Genomic DNA, 18083 nt, shown 5'->3' with positions numbered 1-18083 from the left:
CAATCAATCAATAATCTGGCTCCACACAAATAAATGGTATTTTCATTATGATTATTATTATTTCTTAAATCTCCTGAGAATCATACAGCTCTGCCTTGCTCTTAAAGATGAGAAGACCAAGAGTTAAAGTCAAAGAATTTAAAAAAAAAAAAGAAAAAGAATTTACTAAGCTGGTGATGAGCTTACAAAGGTTCCTGACAGTAGAAGCAACAAAGGCATTTCCTGACCAGTCCTATGCAGTCTTCTAATGCGTGAACTATTTGTTTGTGGACACACTGTTTGCTACCATCCAAGCTCAACAGCTGGAGGGAAGAAGCAACAGATGTTGGGTGACTGGCCAATTCCTCTAGGAACTGCCACAGTCCGTGGCAGAAAACAATGATTTCTAAATAGAGAAAGATCACAATCAAATGAAAGACAAGATATCCCGATGTGCTCCACTGCAAAAATGTTGTTTGTTAAACATAAAAGGTCATTTGAGGAACAGCCAATTAACAGAGCAAACAAGAATATTTTTGAAGGAAAAAGCTGCAGAGGACAGAATTTTAAATTACTCAGTTTTCAATGATTTCTTTTCCATGACTATATATAAAAGGCTTTTTTTGTGGAAACCATGAGGTCATTGTTTTCCTGAGTCTTCACTATAGGAAACAGCTGCGGGGAACTACACAAACAGAGAACACTGCCCTATTTAGCAGCCCCTCATTGTGACAAGTGTATAGATGGGGACAGGAAAAATGCACCAAACCACACACTAACAACAGAACAAAAGTGGCAGAGTCAAACTAAAAAGTTCAAGCCACACAAAGGAAGATGTAAAACACCTAACTCAGGATAAGCATCTGTAACTCAGCACAAGCATCTTTATTACTACATCTGTATCAATTTAAGAGAGATTTCCACATTTTGACCAGATAGGCACATTTCTACATGGCTCACCAAAAACTTAAAACGATTCACTTTACACAGTGCCTGCCTGACATATGAGAGACATTCAACAAATATAATAACAACAACAAACAAGTTTTCCTAGGGCTCTTATGTTCAAATACTATGTGACCTCTCTAAAACTGAACTTATCCACTCACCTCCAGAATCGTTTTCCATTCTGTGCTTCCAGGCGTGAAGAACACCATCCCAAGACACCCTGTTTCAAAACCTCGAAGTTATTTTCACCTCCTCATCTTATCCACCCTTCACGTAAAGCTGCCAAACACTGTCAACTCTGCTTCAAATATACATTTTTTATATGTTCAAAAGTCAGAGGAAAGGAGCAGGAGACAAGGAAAGGGAAAGAAATAAACTGAATCCAGTCCAATCTATTATGGGGTGTGTAACTCTCCTTTACAATACTACCCAGGGCTCTGCTTCAACTTGTCCAATGAGAAAAATACTCAGGTGAGGCATCTCATTCCATTTTCAGACAGCATACTCAAAAAATTCTGTTACTGAGGCATGCCACCCATCTCCAGTTTCCGTCCTCCTCTTGCAAGGCTTAAAGCCTAAGCGTGATCACAGTCCTCAAGTGAGGTCTGACCCATGTGTACAAGAGAAGTGGCCCATCATCAGCATATCTACATTTACAACTGAGGCTGGTCTGCAAGCTGTCCTTCCTTGCTTGTGGCATCTTCAGTTCAGATGGACCAATACATTGTGCACCTCCAACAAAACAATGCTGAATAAGACAGACTCACTGCCCTCGAGGGCCTCGCAGTGGAGTGGAGGAGACAGACATGAACAGGTTTAGGAAACAGAATCCTTTTGCCTCGGAGAGGAAATTTTTCTACACTTTTGACAGTCATACAACGTGGGGATTATCTGATCCTTGGAAAAATGTACGAATAAATCCATCCAATTCTGTAATCTTTTGGGGGAACAGGCAGTTCTTTTAATAACTCTTGCAATTTCTCCCTCACTTATCAGTCAACCAGGTTTTCTTACTGTAACATTATTATAAGTTTATGGTTTCTTTAAAGTTATGAATTTTATCAGTGACAGGCAGACATTCAGCAAAGATGGTTATCTGTCCCAAACTAATGTAGATATTTAACACTAAAATTCACATAGGATTGGTTTTTGAAACCTGACAAAATGATTCTAAAATTTGTCTGGAGAACTTTAAAAGAACAGCAAGATAGCTCATCTCTTACCCAAGGTACTGAGTACTTTTATGCACTGGTTTTAATCATGCCTAATACTGCAGAAGAAAAATAAATGTTTCACAGTGGGGGGAAAAAAGAATAGCATGAAAAGAACAGGCAACAACAATGCCATGTGGTACCAATAAAAGTACTGATGAAACAGAACACAAAATTCAGAAATAGACCATAAAATTCTAAATATGGAGAAGACTTTTACAAATAAGCAGTGTGATAACAAGGCTGGGGTAACAATACCAGTTAACACTCACTTAGCACTGATGGTATGCCAGTCCCTTAGCCAAGTTTTTCTCTTCTTTTTAAAACAACCAAATGAGGTAGATATAGTCTTATCCCCATTTTACAAATGAGGAAACTAAGCCCAGAGAATTAAGTGCCCAAGGACCCATAGCTAATAAGTGCTGCAGCTAGGATTGGAACACAGGCTGTCTGGCTCCCCAGTCCAGGTTCTCAACCACTCAGTGTACTATACAAGATGGGAAATCGCAAACCTTAAAATAAATCCCCACTTTACACTTGCACTATACTAAACCAAACTCCAAACTATTGGAAAGGGAAATATTTTAGAACATAAAAGAAAAAACTGACAAAAAATAAAAGAGAAAAAGTATCCTATATGAAAGCCTAACTTTTCAGCTATACATAACAAAAAAATAAGGCAAAGGTACAGGTTCAAAAACATTAAAACCTTCTGTAATACATAAAAGTTAACAAAACTAAAAGAGCAAGAGACTGAAAGAAGTATCTATATCAAATGTATCAAGGCTTAATGAAGGTGTTACCTTACATCTACACTCTATAAAGAGCCCTTATAAAGTTTTTTAAAAAAGAAAAGAACCTTCAAAATCCCAAGAGACACCATGACCAAGTAGGATTTATTTCTGGGATGAAAAGGGGTTCAACGTATGAAAATCAATCAATGTAATATGCTACATTAATAGAATGAAAGAAAACTACCACACGATCATCTCAATTAATTCAGAAAAAGCACTTGACAAAATTCATCATTCTTTCATGATAAAGACACTCAACAAAGTAGGAAAAGAAGAAAACTTCCTCAACATGATAAAGGCCATATCTGAAAAGCTCACAGCTAACATCATACTCAATGGTGAAACACTGAAAGCTTTTCCCCTAGGATGAAGAAACAAGACAAGGATGCCCATTTTCACCACTTCTATTCAACAGAGTATTGGAATTTCTAGCCAGAACTAGGCGAGAAAGCAGAAGGGTGGGAGAATAAATTAAGAGTTTGGGATTAGCAAATACAAACTACTATATATAAAATAGATAAACAACAAGGTCCTTCTGTATAGCACAGAGAATTATATTCAATATCTTTTAATAAACTATAATGGAAAAGAATATATATATATGAATATATGTAACTGAATCACTTTGCTATACACCAGAAACTAACACAACATTGTATACCGACTATGCTTTATCTAAAAAAAAAAAAGGTATCCTAACTGGAAAGGAAGATGTAAAATTATCTGTTTGCAGATAATATGATCTTATATGTCGAAAACTCTGAGGACTCACAAAAAAAAAAAAACTGTTAGAGCTAATAGATGAATTCAGCAAAGTGCAGGATACAATATCAACACACAAAAACCAGTTCCATTTCTATACACTAGCAATGAACAATCCAAAAAGGAAATTAAGAAAACAGTCCCATGTATAACATCAAAAAGAATAAAATACTTAGGAATAATCATTTAACAAAGGAGGTGAAAAACCTGTACATTGAAAACTACAAAACGTAAGCGAAGGAAATTAAAGACAACATAAATATTAAAAAAGACATTCCATGTTCATGGATTGGAAGACAATATTGTTACAATGACAATTCTACCCAAAACAATCTACAGATTTCAGTGCAATCCCTATAAAAATCCCATTTTCTGCAGAAAGAAAAGCCTATTCTGAAATTCATATAGAATCTCCAGGAACTCCAAAGACAAAACCATCTTGAAAAAGAAGAACAAATTTGAAGGACTCACAAACTTCTGATTTCAAAACTTACTACACAGCTACAGTAATCAAAACAGTGTGGTGCTGAAACAAAGACAGGCATATAGATCAATGGAATAGAATAAAGAGCCCAGAAATAAACCTTCACATATACAGTCAATTGATTTTTGACAGGGGCACCAAAACCATTCAACAAAGAAAGAACAGTAGTCTTTTCAACAACAGTGCTGAGAAAACTAAATATCCACATGCAAAAGAATGAAGCTGTAACCTTACCTTACACCACATATCAATACAAGAGTTAACTCAAAATGGATGAAAGACCTATATATGAGCTAAAACTATAAAACTTTTAGTAAAAAACAAAGACGGAAAACTTCATGACATTAAATTTGGCAATGATTTCTTGGATATGATACCAAAAGCACAGACAACAGAAGAAGAAAAATAGACAAATTAGACTTCATCACAGTTATCAAGAGAGTGAAACAACCACCCACGGAATGAGAGAAAATACTTGCTAATCATATATCTGATAAAGGATTAATATCCAGAATATATAAAGAACTCCTACAACTCAGCATCAACAACAAAAAAATCCAATTCAAAAATGAGGAAAGTATTTGGATAGACATTTCTCCAAAGAAGATATACAAATAGGCAATAAGCCTATTGCTTGAAAAGATAGTCCAAGTCATCAGTTATTAATGACTAATGATCATTAGTTATTAAAGAAATGCAAATCAACACCACAATAACACTTCACACACGCTAGGATGGCTATTATTTGAAAACAAAAATGGAAAATAACAAGTGCTGGCAAGGATGTGGAGAAATTGGAACCCTCATGCATTGCTCGTGGGAATGTACAATGGTGCAGCCACTGTGGAAAAGTCTGACAGTTTCTCAAAAAGTTAAACACAGAATTACTACATGACCCAAAAGAATTAAAAACAGGGACACACATAGATACTTGAATGCCTATGTTCATAGCATCATTATTCACAATAGCCAAAAAGCAGAAACAACGCAGCTGTCCATCAACAGATGAATGGATAAATAAAATGTAGTACATACGTATAAAGGAATATTATTCCGCCATAAAAAGAAATGAAATTCTGCAACATACTACAACACAGATGAATACTGAAAACATTATTCTAAATGACATAAACCAGACACAAAAGGATTCTGTGTACTGTACTGTGTAATTCTACTTATATGGGATACCTAGAATAGGCAAATTCATAGAGACAGAAAGTAGAACACAGGTTACCAGGGACTAGACGGGAGTGATTGCTTAATGCATACAGAGTTCCTGTTTGGGACGATGAAAAAGTTCTGGAAATGGACAGTGGTTGATGGGTTGCACAACAGTGAATGTACTTAATGCCACTGAACTGTACTTAAAAGCAACTAAAAGGGTAAATTTTATGTTATGTGTATTTTACCACAACAAAAAATTGGAAAAAATGACAATAGACAAATAAGCAAAGAATGAATATAAACTGACAATGACAAATTTAAATTATAAAATCCAACTCATTCCAAAAATGGTTTGTGAGCATCCAACATGCACCATTCACTGGGCTGGGTGAAGTTTATGATCAAACTAGCAGCACTGTAATTTCTGTAATAAGAAGTCAAAAAGATGTCCATAAGCTTCTGACGCTCTGAGAACATGTTTGGAAACTTATCCTAAATAAATAACATGACAAAACAAAAAGCTATACACATGATTCATGTTCATTATAATAAAAAAGAGTATGGGGGAAATTGCCCAATGAAAGAGGACTGGAGGGCTTTCCTGGTGGCGCAGTGGTTGAGAGTCCGCCTGCCGATGCAGCGGACACGGGTTCGTGCCCCAGTCCGGGAAGATCCCACATGCCGCGGAGCAGCTGGGCCCATGAGCCATGGCCACTGGGCCTGTGCGTCCGGAGCCTGTGCTCCACAACAGGAGAGGCCACAACAGTGAGAGGCCCGTGTACCGCAAAAAAAAAAGAGGACTGGATGATTAAACTATCACTTAGCAGTATGATACCCTATGTATCATTAAACATTAAACAGTATTATGAGTACTATTTAGAAACATGGAAAAATGTTTTATAAGTTGCATGAGAAAAAATTATAATACAAAATGGCCTGGCCAGGATAATAGCAACTACGTAAAATATATATGTATGTGGACAAGTACAAAAATGTAAACTGATGGCACTTCAAGGCAATGTGTTCAGTACAGTGAGAGCATAAATGTTATCATCACACTGCCCTGAGTTCAAGTTGAAGCTCTGCCCCTGCAAATGTGTAAAGAACCAAACTAGATCAAATCAAAATAACAGATTTAGTGCTAGTTTATGTTGCTGGTTTGAAAGATATTTTTAAAAACTCAGAAGGGGAGTTTAATAACAAATAAAAATCTCTAGCCGAAACTCTAGCCTACACTACTGAATATTTTCCTCCATGAGTTACCATGGGACCTCAAATACAACATGCCTAAAGTGGAATTTAGCACCTCTGAAAAGTTTTATGCTGCCTCAGTTTCCCAAATGTAACCAGGCTCAAAGAGGCTAAGATATATTCTGTTCTCCCTGAACCCCCCAGTTCTGCCCCTGCCCTCTCTCATCATCACCTCCCCATCCTCAATGTCCCTGGCCTCTGAGTGATCATTCTTTGAAAAATAATAAAAGAAAAAGACAATGATACCACAAGCCTGTCTGAAATTCCTTGGTGCTGCCCTCACAAGATGCTATTCTCTGACATGGCACCCAAAGAACAAAGCCAGAGATCTAACCTTGCCCAAAGCATCACTCAGTGACCTCCTCCCCAACCCATCCACCACCCTACCCTTCCGCTCCAACCACACTAGACCTTGAAATTTCCTGAATAAGCCAAGTTGTTTGAGGTTCTAAGCCTTTGTACTTGATGGGTTTTCTGCCCTGGAAAGGCCTTTCCCACCTCTCCCCTTATCCACCTAGAGGATTCTGACCAAATCCTTCCAGCCATCAAGTATCATCTCTTGATACTTGCCAAGGTATCATCTCTCCAGTCCCCTCCAACCCTCCCTTCCCTCCCTGGGGTCTACACAGCACTTCTATACATACCTCTATCACAGCACTCATCCTACCCTTCTGCAATCGTTTCTTAACCCCTCCCTTCCCTTCTAGACCCTGCATTCCTTAAGGGCATGGACCATCTCACTCATCCTGGCACAGCTCAGTGCCTCCCAACACAGGACCAGCACAAAAATGTGCTCGATAAATCTGTAGACTTAACAAATCATGACTACAATATATCAACCTGAATTTGATTCTTAATGGGTATATAGCATTTTTTTAAATTAATTAATTAATTTATTTTATTTTTGGCTGCGTAGGGTCTTCGTTGCTGTGAGCGGGCCGTCTCTAGTCGCAGCGAGCGGGGGCTACTCTTCGTTGCAGTGCGCGGGCTTCTCATTGCAGTGGTTTCTCTTGTTGCGGAGCACGGGATCTAGGCGCGCGGGCTTCAGTAGTTGTGGCTCGCGGGCTCTAGGCGCGCGGGCTTCAGTAGTTGTGGCTCGGGGGCTCTAGAGCGCAGGCTCAGTAGTTGTGGCGCACGGGCTTAGTTGCTCCACAGCATGTGGGATCTTCCCGGACCAGGGCTCGAACCCGTGTCCCCTGCACTGGCAGGCAGATTCTTAACCACTGCACCACCAGGGAAGCCCCTCTTACTGGGTATAAACTGACATTTCTGCAGCTCTACACTGTACTCAGGGCTAAGAGCAGGAAGTCAACCTAAATAAGCCAGGTTTCCTGACTCTGCTTTCCTGGTTTTCCGCCTATCTCTCTGCCCCTTTAACAAGTCCAAGAAGTCCCTCCCTCCTCCTATCCTCTTATTTTTAGTTTCCCCCAAGGGCTTGGCCTTGGGCTTCTGACTACACACTCAATGCTCCTGGATTCAATTATCACCTCTATGCAGCTGAATCCAAGTCTACAAAGCTAGTTCTAAATCGTACCATATTTCCAACTATTAAGACTCTCCTTAGATATCCTATGACCCCCAACCCCACATGTTCAAATTATATTCATGATCTTCTCTGCCCTTAGTGCCCTTTTTGGACTGCTCCACCTCTGTCAGATATCCCCTTATTTTCTCCATCACCCAGGTCTGAAACCTCGGTGTTTCCTTTACCTCTCCATCTCTTGGAGCCTCTTTAATGATGTCACGATGTCCTCCAAAATGTCTCTTGGATTCACCCTTTCCTCCTCCTTTTCCTCATGTCACACCTGTGATTGCCCTTTCCACGCACTTACTTTCTCCTCCATCTGATTCGTTTTTGCTCACCATCAGAACCATTTTTCTAAAACATCTTTTTTCATCAAATCAGAGTCTGCACAGCTCAAGAAGCCTCAATTGAATCACTACTGATTGCAGCCTCAAGGCTAAATTGTTGTGACAGACTTTCAAGGGCACCCATAATCTGTCCCCTCTCATCTCCTCAGCCATCTACATTTATTTGCCCTTCTCTCCAAATCAGTGGTTCTCAACCAGGGGCAATTTTGCCCCCCAGGGGACATGTGGCAACGTCTAGAGACAGTTTTGATTATCATGACTGGGGTGGGTGCAGGGGAGTACTACCAGCACCTAGTGGGTAGAGGACAGGGACACTGCTCAATATCCTAATACACCAGGACAGCCCCCCACAGCAAAGACTCATCTAGCCAATAATGCCAGGTATGTCAACAGTGCCAAGGCTGAAAAAAACTTCTGCAAACCAACTGCACACAGCAGACAGCCCAGTGGCCTCCCTGACCCTAGACAATGTGCCATGGCTGTGCCTTTGCTCAGAATATTTCCCCAACAATATGGAATGGCATCTCTCTTTCCCTTAACTATCCAAGCCTTATTTATCTTCAAATCCCATTCCAAGCAATATGCCACAGTTTTAAATACCACCTATAGACCAAGGAGTCCCATATCTTTATCTCTAGTCAGTCCCAATCTTCTGAACTCCAGACTTCCTTATCCAGCTGCCAACCAGGTATCTCATGAGTGTCCTATTTAATACATCTGAAACTGAACTCCCGACTCCCCCCAGAACTGCTGCTCCTCAAGTAAGTGCACAGCACCAGTAATCACTCTCTTGCTCAAAACAAACACCAGGGCGTTATTCTGGCTGCTCCCCTCTGCCTCAGTGCCTTCCCCAGAATCAATCCTTTAGCAAGTCCCGTCGAGTCTACCTCCAGATATAATCAAATCTATCCGCTTCTCCATCCCATCCACCACCTTCGCAAAACCTCTGAACTGGCCTCCCTGCTTCCAGTCTATATTCATTATTCAGACTCAGAATGAACACTTCACATTTCAAGGAAATCATGCCAGAACTCTGCTTAAAACCTGCAACAGCTCCCCACTGCTCTTAGAATCAAATCTAAACCCCTAACCTTGGTCTACAAGGGGGTCCTACAGGACCCGCCTCTGCCTACCTGACCTCCTTTTCCAGCCTCATCTATCCCACACCCCTCCTAGCTCTCTAAGCCATGAAAAAGGCCTGTCAGGCTTTCAAATGGACCCCCAGCCCTGTCCCCTGCAGAGCCTTTTGAATACATTTTATCACTCCTACCTGGCCACACCCATCATTCTCTCTCATACACCTTATTTTTTCCTTCTTAGCTCTAATAATTTTAAATTTCACATTTACCAGTGTGTGTTTAACATCTGCCTCCCCTGTAACAATAGAAGTTCCAAGAAGGAATGGATCACGGGACCTGGCACCGTTTTTTTACGTTACCATACCGTTTGGTTTACCCCATATACCCAAGGACTAGCACAGCACGTGGCACAGAGTTAGGAGCTCCATAAATTCATAAATTTGTAGAAGCTTAACTGCCGACAATGAATGAATGAATCTTCTACTTGCACTTCAGCTCACAATGATTTCACCCTTCTCTGAACTCCCACTGAACTTTCCCAGTCAATACAATTTTTTAAACATTTCCCTATAAAACTGGTAAGTTCTCTGAGGGCAAGAACTTTGTCCTATAATCGTCATACTTAATCCTCTATTCCCAACCCTCTCCGCTAAACTAGTCCCTTTATACACAATAATTGCTCAGTAAATGTGGTTTAAGTCAGCAAACATGAGAGTCCATAATTGTCCTGTGTATTTTTATTCCCCAACTAGTCCTCTTCAATGCTTTTCTTGCACTTTCTCATGCGTCCCCTTTACCACCTGATAAGAAGCTGCACACATCAGGCGGACATGTCTGGAAAGAGAGACATACACGTTTAAGAAGAGTGGAGAATAGGCATACCTAGAGGAACAAAACTGACCTATGTGAAAGAAAATAAGTTTGAAAACTGAAGAATAGGGCAGTCACTTGAAAGAGGAAGCACATGTCAGCAGCGAGGCCCTAGCATGCAGCATGGATGGGTCAGAGTCTTGTCCTACACAGGCTTTTGCTGGGCAGTCTGGTGAGGTGCATCAACAGGGTAAATGCCCGTTCCCTCTGACTCAGCAACGCCACAGCTAAGACCCACTCCTTAGAAAAGGAGACTTGATGTATGTTGAAGGATTGGCTATAATGGTTAAAAATTTTATACAACCAAAACACCCATCAGTGGGCTTCTATACAACTGTTAAAAAGAATGAGGTGGACTTGGATGTATTAACAAAAAAACAATGAAAGCTATGGCTACCCGTGATATATTTTCAAGTCCAGTATAGGGGCATAAGGGAAAGCAAGTTACAGAACTCTATGGAGAGTATAAGCCCATCAATGTAAAAGATGTGTTTATATATGCATTTAAATGGTCTGAAAGGATAATTTTTTAAGGAAGTCTTCCAAAAGTGCCTAAGTCTCAGGAGCAATAGCACATATATAAAGCTAGCTGCAGCTGACCTTATTTTCACTACGATTTAGCACCGCAAACTTAGAGGAAAAAAATGCTACATGTTTCAGCACGTCCACCCTCCCTGTTTATGTTTTATGTTGAGACCTGTCGCTTCAGTGGTTGTGCTAATAAGCGACCTCAGAACCAGGGCTCAGTGCGTGCATCGGCATGCGGGGGGTGGTCAGAACTCTGGTTCTGCTCCCTCAGCCTCTAGCCAGCAGGTGAACCTTAGTTTCCGCATCCAGAAAGGCTGAGGACCACTCACATTTCACTCACATCTCCTTCCAAGTCTAAAATTTGATGATTCTCTCACCGCCCTTCTTCAAAGATGTGGAACTTCACTAAAACAGAACTGACAGCATTTGACAGACAAGAGAACAGACCAGGAGGAGACATACTTTCTATTTAATACCATTACAAATCTGAATGTGACCGACACTATTTCATTTTTTTTCCCTATTTTTCAAATTAATTTGAGGGACACCCTAAAATCAGATCACTTCTTGGGAACCACTGTGAAATGTCAACGTACTAAACAGCTTCATACAAACGAGGAAAACTTTTATCACAGGTCTGCAGCATAAAATCAGAGCTCCCCAGCATTAATCCATGACAAAGTAAGGTGTGAAACTGAGCCAGCGGAAGCCCCTGGTTGCTAGCTTCTCTGCCACTACTCATTTACACACATATACTCCCTTTGTAACCCAAGAACTCTCACTAATAAATAAGCACCACCAGGCACCAAAGTTCAAGGAAAAACATGTGGGAGAGAAAATTTGATTCATCAATTACTTTTTGTTTTCCTGCAAATTTGAAAGGAGTCCCCACATTTGTTTTATCAGTAGATCACTCTGTTCTAGTTGTTCTTTGGAAGCACAGTTTGAAAACTGCTGCTATAAAACCTATCTTTGTTACTTGAAAGATGACCTTCCGTCTTTCACTTGCTGCAAAAGGGCACTGAGTACTAGAAATCAGAAAGCATCTGTACGAACCTGGAGCACCCAAGCTAGCATCCTGTTAAAGTTAGGACAATAGGCTTATTTCCTCTTACAACAGCATACTGAGCATTCGGGTTTCAAAATGATTTACTTACTGTCATAGTTTTACTAAGACAGTGATCCAAGGATCCTGCCAGTAAAGTCCAACCTTTACTCTAGTGCTACAGCAAACACAGAGAAGAAAAAGTAACAAGATAACCATTAAAGGCTGGGAAAGTAAGGAAAACTTGCACTAAGGAAGTTCAAAACATTCCTCCAACAGTTTCTTAACCTCAGCACTACTGACATTTGGGGCTGGATTATCCTTTTTGAGGGATACTGTCCTGCATGTTGTATGACACTTAGCCCCAAACCTGGAGTCTCCCCACTAGTTGCCAGTAGCACCCCACCCCAGCTGTGACACCCAAGTATGTGTCTCCAGGCATCACCAAATGTCCCCAGAAGTGAGGGGGTAGGGGAGGCAAAAGTGCCCTGGTTGACAACCGCTACTCTATCAGCAGGAGAAAAAGGACTGCACAAAAAAAGAAAAAGATATAAGTGGCAGCTACAGAAGTTTCTTAAAGCTTACCAAGATTGGACCAGTCAACTTCTTTCATTCTGGAAAACGAAAATCCAACCATAACAACCATCTAGCTCATCCAAAACCAAAAATCCGTTTACCTGGCAAGCTCCTAAAGCTGAAATCAATGTGGTTAGAATCCAAATTGAAAATTTTACAAACAAAATTGTTAGGAACTTAAAGAAGTTTTAGGACTATAAAAGTACATGCAAAGACATACTAAGTGCTTTTCGAGACCTCAAGGCAAATTATCTCAACATGGCAAATTGGTTTTATCTCCTCTGCCAACTGGTAGTGGCTGTCTGGAGCCCAGAATTCAACAGGATTCTGAGGCTGAATGTGAGCTCAAGAAGAGTAGAGAAGAGTATCTGCCTCAAATATCAATATCACCAGCAGGTGAGGGGGGCGTGGTGACTGGTGAGCCCGCATCCTCTTGCTTGGTGCTTCAACTTCCTTTGTGCCTCACAGGCAGGCGCAGTGCCTTCCCCACGTGAGAGTGCCTGGCACGTGGTAGGCGAAGCACTTTGGTGGGCTGCCTACAGGGCAATCCCCTCCTTTACTCATCTCTTCTATTAAGGCAGGAAAACCCAAACACCACCTTCCTGCCTCCATGGCAGCCAGGGTGGTCAAGCGACATGATTATAGTTAATGAGATGTAAGTAGAAGCCTGTTGAGGGGCTTCTGGAAGAACTTTTATTTCCGTAATGACTTCCTGGCTTGACTTGGAAGAAAACCCTGAGGTGACAAACATTAAGGACAAAAGGCCACTGATAGCTAAGGACAACAGAATGGAAACACAGAAATGGTCTGGGTCCTAGCTGGGCCCATAAAGCCACTGCACCACCTTAGAACCACCTACCTCCAGACTTCTTACAGGTGAGCTAATTCAACATCTTTATTGCTTAAGGCACTGTCATTAGGGCTTCTTCTTTCTGGTGCTGAGCATTCCTAACTGACTGAACAAACCTTCAACAGAGGGAGGTGAATGAATGAATGCAAAGTGAAATCTACTAACGGTTCAGAAGATTACATTTTTTAAAAACAAGGCCTCAGGGTAGGGGTGGTGGTGTGATGAATTGGGAGATTGGGATTGACATATATACACTAATATGTATAAAATGGATAACTAATAAGAACCTGCTGTATAAAAAAATAAATAAAATAAAATTCAGGGAAAAAAAGGCCTCTAAGAACCTGTTCAACTTTGCCAAAGCATGCTTTTCTAGAATTATTGACCCAATTCTGTTACAGCTTTTTAATTGACAAAAAAGTAAACACAATCTCTTAAAAAGCAATGGAAATGTTCACATACAAAAATGCTGTAGAAATTGATTTTCACATTTTGGAAAAGAATGGAAAACCAAACGTAAAACACTAGGCTGTGAGACCTTGAAAAGTCTGCAACTGCTGTGGCTACCTGCAGACATGTATAGGCAAAAAGAAAAAGACCGATAGTAGCTGGTTGGCTGCCATTCCCTCCTACTTTCTTATTTTGAGATCTCTGACATGAATCTCTTTTTTTCCAGTCCCTATCCCAGTCAAGTATTTCCATTCAAATTTCCAAGATCAAACAACCATTTTTTTCTTTTTGAGAAAAACAGGGTAGAACATAAATAAATATAAATAACATGTAAGTAAAATGTATTAAAAGGAGAGGAGTGGACCTTGGCAGTGTTGTTCCTCAGCAAGACAGTACGTCCTCAACCAAGCTGATTCCCTTAGATAGCTGACCAATTTATATTTTAATCAAATCATTTACTCATACTTAAATAAGTGTATTTTAGAAAGAAACTTCATAGCACCAATGGAATGCCAGTACCATTTGCCATAAATAGAAGACAGGGCTTCCCTGGTGGTGCAGTGGTTAAGAATCCGCCTGCCAATGCAAAGGGTTCGAGCCCTGGTCCGGGAAGATCCCACATGCTGCGGAGCAATTAAGCCCATGAGCCACAACTACTGAGCCTGTGCTCTGAAGTCCACGCCCGCGAGCCACAACTACTGAGCCTGCGTGCCACAACTACTGAAGCCTGTGCAACTAGAGCCTGTGCTCCACAACAAGAGAAGCCCGCGCACCACAACAAAGAGTAGCCCCTGCTCGCTGCAACTAGAGAAAGCCCACACGCAGCAACGAAGACCCAACGCAGCCAAAAATAAATAAATAAATTTATTTTTAAAAAGACAAATGTAAGGACAAATCCAATGAAGACATAACCTTATTAAGTTCTAGCTACTGTTACCTATTCAGATCTCTAAACTTGAAGCTTATTCTCTATTTTAAAAAAAAAAAAAGGGGGCTTCCCTGGTGGTGCAGTGGTTAAGAATCTGCCCGCCAATGCAAGGGACACGGGTTCGAGCCCTGGCCCGGGAAGATCCCACATGCCGTGGAGCAACTAAGCCCGTGCGCCACAACTACTGAGCCTGCGCTCAAGAGCCCGCGAGCCACAACTACTGAGCCTGCGTGCCACAACTACTGAAGCCTGTGCGCCTAGAGCCCATGCTCCACAACAAGAGAAGCCACAGAAATGGGAAGCCCGCGCAGTGCAACAAAGAGTAGCCCCCGCTCGCCGCAACTAGAGAAAGCCCGCGCACAGCAGGGGCAACCCAACACAGCCAAAAAATAAATAAATAAAATAAATAAACATTAAAAAAAAAAAAAAGGTGGGGGAGTGAGCAAGAGGTGTTAAAGACAAGCTAACCACCAAGCTGAGACTTTCTCTTGGGCATGATCAGGACAGAAAGAGAACAGAATAGGAATTAACTTTCTCATTGTGTGATTTCATTCTATTTAGTTCTATTTATATCCATTTCCCACCTAAAAGTATCCCTTATACAATCCCAAATCATCTTCCCCTTTTGCTTAGAGTAAGAGCCCATTTCCTTAGTACTACACCCTAAATTTATGATCCTACACCACCTGGCCTCAGCCCACCACTCACACTCCACTCTCAGCTCTCACGCACTCACAACAAGGACCCAAGGCCACATCTAGCCCACTGCCTGTTTCTGTACGGCCTGTGAGCTATGAATGATTTGGAGAGATGAATGCTTGTAATCAATTTGACAACAGGGAACATTAATTTTGAACTCCAATTAAGTTAAACGTTGTACTCTCCAAAAGAACAGTCCCATGCTTCTCATTAGTAGACCTGTATTACAAAATATTGTACTCAATTATTATAACATTTTTATTTTAGGCAATAAAAAATGTGTAGAAATGTGTCTTTTCTTGTTATATATGTATCTACTTAATATCCTCGAGTTTGCATCTTGAACAGCAGAGCCTAAAACATTTGCTATGCAGCCCCTTACAGAAAGAGTTTGCCCATCCCGGAGCTACACTGCGGGTCAAGTACACCAGGCTCTTTCCCGTCTCAAGGTGTCCACACTTGCCTTACACCTGGGAACCGCTTTCCCCTGAGCTCCTCAAGGCTGGCCCTTCCTGTGGTTACTCAAGTCTCAGAACATCACCTTCTCCGAGAAGTCACCCTAACCCATGTAACGTACCCTACCAGCACATCAGTCACATCACCAGGTTTTACTTCCTTCAAACCACTGTCTGGTACCACCTCTTTAACTTGTTAAAGTTTTTAATACTAAAAATAATAATGGCAGCAAATACTCATAGCACTGCACACAATGGAAGCATTTTACATACCAGGTTGAACGCCATAAAAGTGCCAATCTGTAAGTCAGAACGGTCAACAGTGGGTAACTTCATAGGGTTCAACCCAACATATCAACTTGTTAGCAACTCACAACCACCTATGAGGTAGGTACCAGATGAGGAAATTGTGGCACAGAGAGGTAGAGTAACCTGCCCGAGGTCACACCGCTAGTAAGTGGCAGAACAAGGATTTGAAGCCAAGCTCAACCCTCCCACCCCCAAGAATGTAAGTTCCAGGATGGCAGACGGTCTTGCCCATTGTCCCATCCCTCCCCTGTGCCCATCAAAGGGCCCGCCACGTAGCAAGCCCTTACAAATGCGCGATGCCTGAATGAGTGAATGACTGTCCCTCGCAATCAGCGCCATCTGCCCGGACTCGAGGCCCGCTCCTCTTTCCTTAGGCAACCAGAGCATCAGTCCTCTGGCCGCGACGGAAGCGGGGAAGGAAGCTCTGGGCAGGCGGGTGCCCCAGGGGCTCACCTTGAAGTCGCGGCTGTGCTGCGGGGTGTACTCCAGGGTCCAGAGGGCCCGCACCAGGTGCGCCAGCTGCTCGGTGACCTCACCCTGGCCCTGCGCGCCGCGCCCCGCGGGCTGCTCGGGGTCAGGCGAGGGCTCGGGCCGCCCCGCCCGGTACTGGCCGAGCGCCAGGTACTCGGCGAAGAGCTCGGTGTTGCTGAGGCACTGAAGCGTGGCGTTCATGAAGCACGTGTTGCCGTGGTTCCGGAGCCCCGCCACCCCGGGCACCGGCTCCGCGGCGCAGGCGGGCGGCGCGGGCGAGGCGGGCGGCGGCGGGCACGGCGGCGGCGTGGGCGCGGCCGTGGGCCCGGGCGGGAAGCAGCTGCGGAGGCCGCCGCGGTCCGGGGCGGCGCCCTCGGAGCTAAGGTGCGAGAGCGTGGACAGCGTCTTGAGAACGCGGCTCATGAAGCTACCCACCGAGCGCGCCGACGAGGGCGAGGAGGGCGAGGAGGGCGCGGCCGGCCCGGGGCCTCCAGCGCCGCCGCCGCCGCCCGCGCGGCCGCTCCGGAACAGCCGCTTGCTGAAGGAGCGCTTCTCCTTCCCGCCCGCTGCCGCCGCCGGCGGCCCGGGCCCGGGCGCCGTTACCTTGGACATGGCGGTGGCCGCTGACGCTCATCACCGCGTCCGCCCGCCCGGCCCGCGTCCCCGCCACGGCCGCCGTCGCATCCCGCCGCGCCGCGCCGCGCCTCACCAGGACGGGGGGCTCGATGCCCCACACACCTCAGAGCGCCGCGGAGCTAGCAAGCGAGCCGCGGCCGGCGGGGCGGGCGGGAGCGCGCGAGATCCGCCCAGCTGGGCCGCTCACGTGACCCGCCTCCCAGCTCCCCCGCCCCGCGCTGAAGCCGCCGCGGCCGCCATGTTGACTCCGGGAACGGAGCTGCCTCCCCAGCCAGACGCGATGACTGGCGGCTCCGGGCGCGGTACTGCTCCGTGAAGCCCGAGGGAGGCCATGTCTAGTGTGGTCAAGGTCCAGACGCCGCGGGGTATCGCTGGGCTAGCGCTGGGCTAGCGCTGGGTGATGGATGCCCCGGCGTGGGACTCCGTCTTGACCTATCTGATGGTGGAGGCCTTGGGAAAGTGCAGGAATCAGGACGCCCACTTACCATACCCTGGAAGAGGTGATGGACATGGCCCTGACCGATCCTGGGCAAGCCAGCCCCGCCAGGCTCCCGAGGACCCCGACGGTCTGCTTGCCCACTCGAACGCCATCGCAGAGCCTGGCACGTTTCGGCCAGGCTTGTCTTCCAGGCGGCACTTTGGGGTCGCGGTGAAACTATATTATCAGAATACCTTCCTTTTCAGACCCCCCTGAGCTCTACCATCATTCCTTCATTCATTCA

At 43.7% G+C, this 18083-nt stretch overlaps 1 protein-coding gene across 3 annotated transcripts in view; it reads right to left on the bottom strand.

Annotated features, from left to right (window-relative positions):
- USP31 (ubiquitin specific peptidase 31) overlaps nt 1-17531 on the bottom strand; it is a 77246-nt gene extending 59715 nt beyond the window's left edge. For 2 of the 3 annotated variants that reach the window (XM_022588555.3, XM_089896034.1), the window contains exon 1: nt 16708-17530. In XM_022588555.3, the coding sequence (XP_022444263.1) occupies nt 16708-17337 (630 nt within the window). In that variant the 5' untranslated portion in view covers nt 17338-17530. Of the gene's footprint in view, nt 1-16707 lie in introns of all 3 variants that reach the window. The other variant, XM_089896035.1, reaches the window with a different exon arrangement.
- Between the last annotated feature and the right edge of the window lie 552 nt (nt 17532-18083).

The sequence above is a fragment of the Delphinapterus leucas genome, chromosome 15 (genome assembly GCF_059928025.1).
Source record: "Delphinapterus leucas isolate spDelLeu-1000000601 "Yukka" chromosome 15, BTC_Dleu_Yukka2, whole genome shotgun sequence".
In the NCBI taxonomy this organism is placed as follows: Eukaryota; Metazoa; Chordata; class Mammalia; order Artiodactyla; family Monodontidae; genus Delphinapterus; species Delphinapterus leucas.
This window is presented reverse-complemented; position numbering and strand designations above follow the sequence as displayed.